Raw genomic sequence first — 3711 nt, 5'->3', positions numbered from 1 at the left:
TGTGTGCGGGCCGTGCGTCGCGTGGGCTGTGCGCTAGTTAGTTCGTGGAGTGTCAGCGTCAGCGTGCGTGCGGCGTGCGTGCGTGCGTGCGTATGTTAGTCGCTGGGTGTCAGCGTCAGTGGTGCTGTCAGCGTGCCTGTGCTCGGCGTGCGTGCCGTGGTGCGGTGCGTGCTGTGCGTGCGTGCGTGCGTGCGTCTAGTTAGTCGTGGGTGTCAGGTCGCGTGCGTGCGTAGCGTGCGTCGTTCTGCGTGCGTTGCGTGCGTGCGTGCGTAGTTAGCGTGGGTGTCAGCGTGTTGTGCGTGCGTGCGGGGCGTGGTGCCGGGCGTGCGTGCTTGTGTGTGCGTGCGTCCACGCCGCTGCGTTCGCTGTGCGTGCGTAGTTAGTCGTGGGTGTTCCAGCGTGCTGCGTGCGTGGCGTGCTGTGTCCGAACCGGTCCGCCGCTGCGTGCGTGCGTGCGTCACGCTAGTTCGTCGTGGGTGTCAGCTGCTGCGTGCGGCGTGGTGCGTGGTGCGTGCCGGCGTGCGTGCGTGCGTGCGCTGCGTTGCCGTGCTGTTGCGTGCGGCTGCGTGCCGTAGTTAGTCGTGGTGTCAGAATGCGTGCGTCGCGTGCCGTGCTGTCGCGTGCCGTTGCGTTACGCGTGATGTGCGAGGCTGCGTAGTTCGTCCGTGGTGTCAGCGTTGCGTGCGTGCGTGCGTGCTGTGCGTGCGTGCGAATCCTGCGTCCCGCGCTGCGCTGCGTAGTTAGTCGTCGGTGTGTCAGCGTGCGTGCGGGCGTGCCGTGCGTGCGTGGCGTAGGCGTGCGTGCGTAGTTCGTCGTCGTGGTGTCAGCGTGCGTCGGTGCGTTGGCCGTGGCTTGCCAGCCCGCGACTCGCGTATCCGTGCGTGCGTGCGTGCGTGCGTTGCGTCGCCGTTGCGTGCTTGACCGTGCGTGCAGTGCGCTGCGTGCGTATTTAGTCCGTGAGTGTCAGCCGGTTCGCGTGCGTGCGTAGCGTGCGTGCGTAGTCGTCGTGGTGTCAGCGTGCGTGCGTGCGTGCGTGCGTGGCGTCCTTGCGTGCGTGGTGCGTGCGTGCGTGCGTAGCGTCGCGTACGTGCCGTGCCGTGCGCTAGTAGTCGTGGGTGTCAGCGTTGCGTGCGTGCGTTGCGTGCGTGCGTGCGTTGCCGTGCGTGTCTGGTAGTTTCGTCTGGTGAGGGTGTCAGCCGTGGTGCGTGCGTGCGTCGCGTGCCCTGTGACGTGCGTCGCTCAGTGCGTCGCCGTCGGAGAGAGAGATAGAGAGAGAGCTCTGCACGTGTGTGTGTGTGAAAAAGAGAGAGAGAGCGAGAGAGGACGGATGAAAGAATAGACGGCAGCAGTGCATATATTGTATATTTTCGGCAATCTGCAGTGCGTCCCGTTCACAGGCACTTGGAGCGTTTCAATAAAATATAATGCTACATAAATACGAAATCTAATTACTACCAAAGTCTTAATGTTTCTATACTCTCTTTCACCTATTATTGCCAACAATTTCCTGTAAATGCCGTCCAAATGCTTATCTGCAACAAACGCTGGCTCCCGCCATGGCTGCCGCTGCACACCGACACATAAATATATAGCAGGTAGGAAAGAGTCACAAAGAGTGCCAGTGGGTGTTTCCTGTTTCTGACCGCCATTTACATAAACTGCGCAACGGGAGCAAACGCAAGAATTTCGTCAGGCTTTGTGTGATTTTGCGTGACACAGCTCGGTTACGAACACAGACAGTATGTTTTTATAACAAGTGAACACTGTTCTTCAAATAGAAACAAAGATGGAGTAGAAGGGTTGAATATTTGTGTTGTATTCATGTAAATTCAAGCGAGCGTCGAGCAAATTTTGGCAGCACCTTTTCCTACCTGCTATATATTTATGTGTCAGTGTGCAGCAGCAGCCATGGCGGCAGCCAGCATTTGTTGCAGATGAGCGGAAATTGTCGGCAATAATAGGTGAAAGCGAGTATAGAAACATTAAGACTTTGGTACTGGTAGTAAATATATTTCGTATTTATTTAGCATTATATTTTATTGAAACGCTCCAAGTGCATGTGGTCCCGTTGCGCAATCATGCGTGTACGCGAGTCGCGCGATCACTGTGTGAGTGGATGTCCGGATGCGTAGCCTGGAGGCTACGCGGCAGGTTCTGGACGCGTAGCCACTGCAATAATATTATTATTAATATTATTAATAATAATATTTTGTGTCACCGAGTTTCAGTTTGTCAATATTTGTGTTAGAACGCATACACGTATACAGTTCAACTTTGCATACATCGATACGAAAACGTGTTAATCAAACAAGTATTTGCAATAAATCTGTCGCGTATTAACAACACTGCTGATGCCACCAAGTTGAAGTACGCGAGAATGGGTGGTGATCGTTGTTGACAATTTGCTTCACATACTGGCGCCTGCGTAAACATCCCAACACTCGCGCGCATCAGGCAATACAAACCATTACCTGATCCTCAAAACGTGTAATGAGTGCTTGCACCCACTCCACTGGTTTCTGTGTTGCCATGCCGAAGCCCGACCTAGCAAAATTGTGCTCGAATATGCACATATATCGCATGAAATTTTCATCCTTTCCTTCGCATCATGGCTGTTTTCCCGATACCGCTTCACGCTTGCTCAGTTCTGAGGTAATCTAGACATTAGCATATGATTTTTCAGCCGCCCACAACCACCCACGCCATACGATGTATTGACGTAAAATAAAAATAATTAAATAAAAAAAATTGATTCTACGTTGCGTTGACAGAATATACGTGATAACTACATCTACCAGAAACAACTGATATTTTTATTTAATAATTAACTAAATAAAATAGCAACACTAAAACCATGCGCTAGTTTTTAATGTCGCGCCACCTGGTGGTAATATAGCACACCGTGATTTTAATGCGCTGGTGATATCTATTGTTGTGGTACGACTCGGACTCATTCTAAAAATCGTAAATAATGGCATTAGAAAGTATTCCAAAAGAGTTGAGGAATTTGAGAGCATGCCTACTATGTTCTATGATAAAGGTATAAATTTCCTGTACCAAAGCGTTCATAACCGTACTTGAAGCATGATATTACGATTGAATCAATTTACACTTACACTACTCCTAGGCCTACAGACTCACAGACTACAGACTACAGTACCCAGTAGTCAGTACAGAGTACAGTAACACTGTCACTATCTGACACTAACACTGTTCACTGTCACTAACACTGGCCATACTACTACTACTAGTTACTACTAGAGTAACGTTCGTTTAACTACCCCATCTGGCAGTGGTCGTGGCATGACGTATAATAGTCGTATTTTTGGAAGAGCTTTGGGTGTCGGGAGATATCAGGATTAGTTGAAATAGTTTCATGAAATAACTCTCTACTAACAGTAACAGTACCGTAACAAATATAAATAGGACGTGGATATTCGTCCGAGCATCGGACACCTGTTCGTATGCGCTATTCGTCCGAGCAGTTGTTGCGTATGCGCTGTTCATGTTGTATTACATAAATGTAATATAATGCTAGTCTAGGGAGTCGCCTACTCTCTAACGTGACTATGGCATCAGAAACGACATATTCAAATGGATCCAGGAATTTCTCTGTCATCGATCACAACAAGTGGTCGTGGAAGGGTAACACTCCGATTGTGTTTCAGTGGACTCGGGTGTTCCACAGGGAACTGTCCTTGGCCCTTTACT

General features: G+C 50.3%; 2 protein-coding genes across 2 annotated transcripts in view; one reads left to right on the top strand and one right to left on the bottom strand.

Annotated features, from left to right (window-relative positions):
* LOC106814432 (neurofibromin-like) overlaps positions 1 to 2640 on the bottom strand; it is a 69580-nt gene extending 66940 nt beyond the window's left edge. Inside the window, 1 exon segment of the mRNA XM_014818749.1 lies at positions 2472 to 2640. Coding sequence (XP_014674235.1) covers positions 2472 to 2582 — 111 coding nt within the window. The 5' untranslated portion in view covers positions 2583 to 2640.
* Positions 2641 to 2898: 258 nt separating this feature from the next.
* LOC106814436 (transcription elongation factor SPT4-A-like) overlaps positions 2899 to 3711 on the top strand; it is a 3920-nt gene continuing 3107 nt past the window's right edge. The window contains exon 1 of the mRNA XM_014818753.1: positions 2899 to 3040. Within this exon, the coding sequence (XP_014674239.1) occupies positions 2972 to 3040 (69 nt within the window). The 5' untranslated portion in view covers positions 2899 to 2971. The remainder of the gene's footprint in view (positions 3041 to 3711) is intronic.

This window comes from Priapulus caudatus, unplaced genomic scaffold (genome assembly GCF_000485595.1).
Source record: "Priapulus caudatus unplaced genomic scaffold, Priapulus_caudatus-5.0.1 Scaffold925, whole genome shotgun sequence".
Taxonomy (NCBI): Eukaryota; Metazoa; Priapulida; class Priapulimorpha; order Priapulimorphida; family Priapulidae; genus Priapulus; species Priapulus caudatus.
The sequence above is the reverse complement of the archived record's forward strand: the minus strand, read 5'-3'. Positions and strand labels throughout refer to the sequence as shown.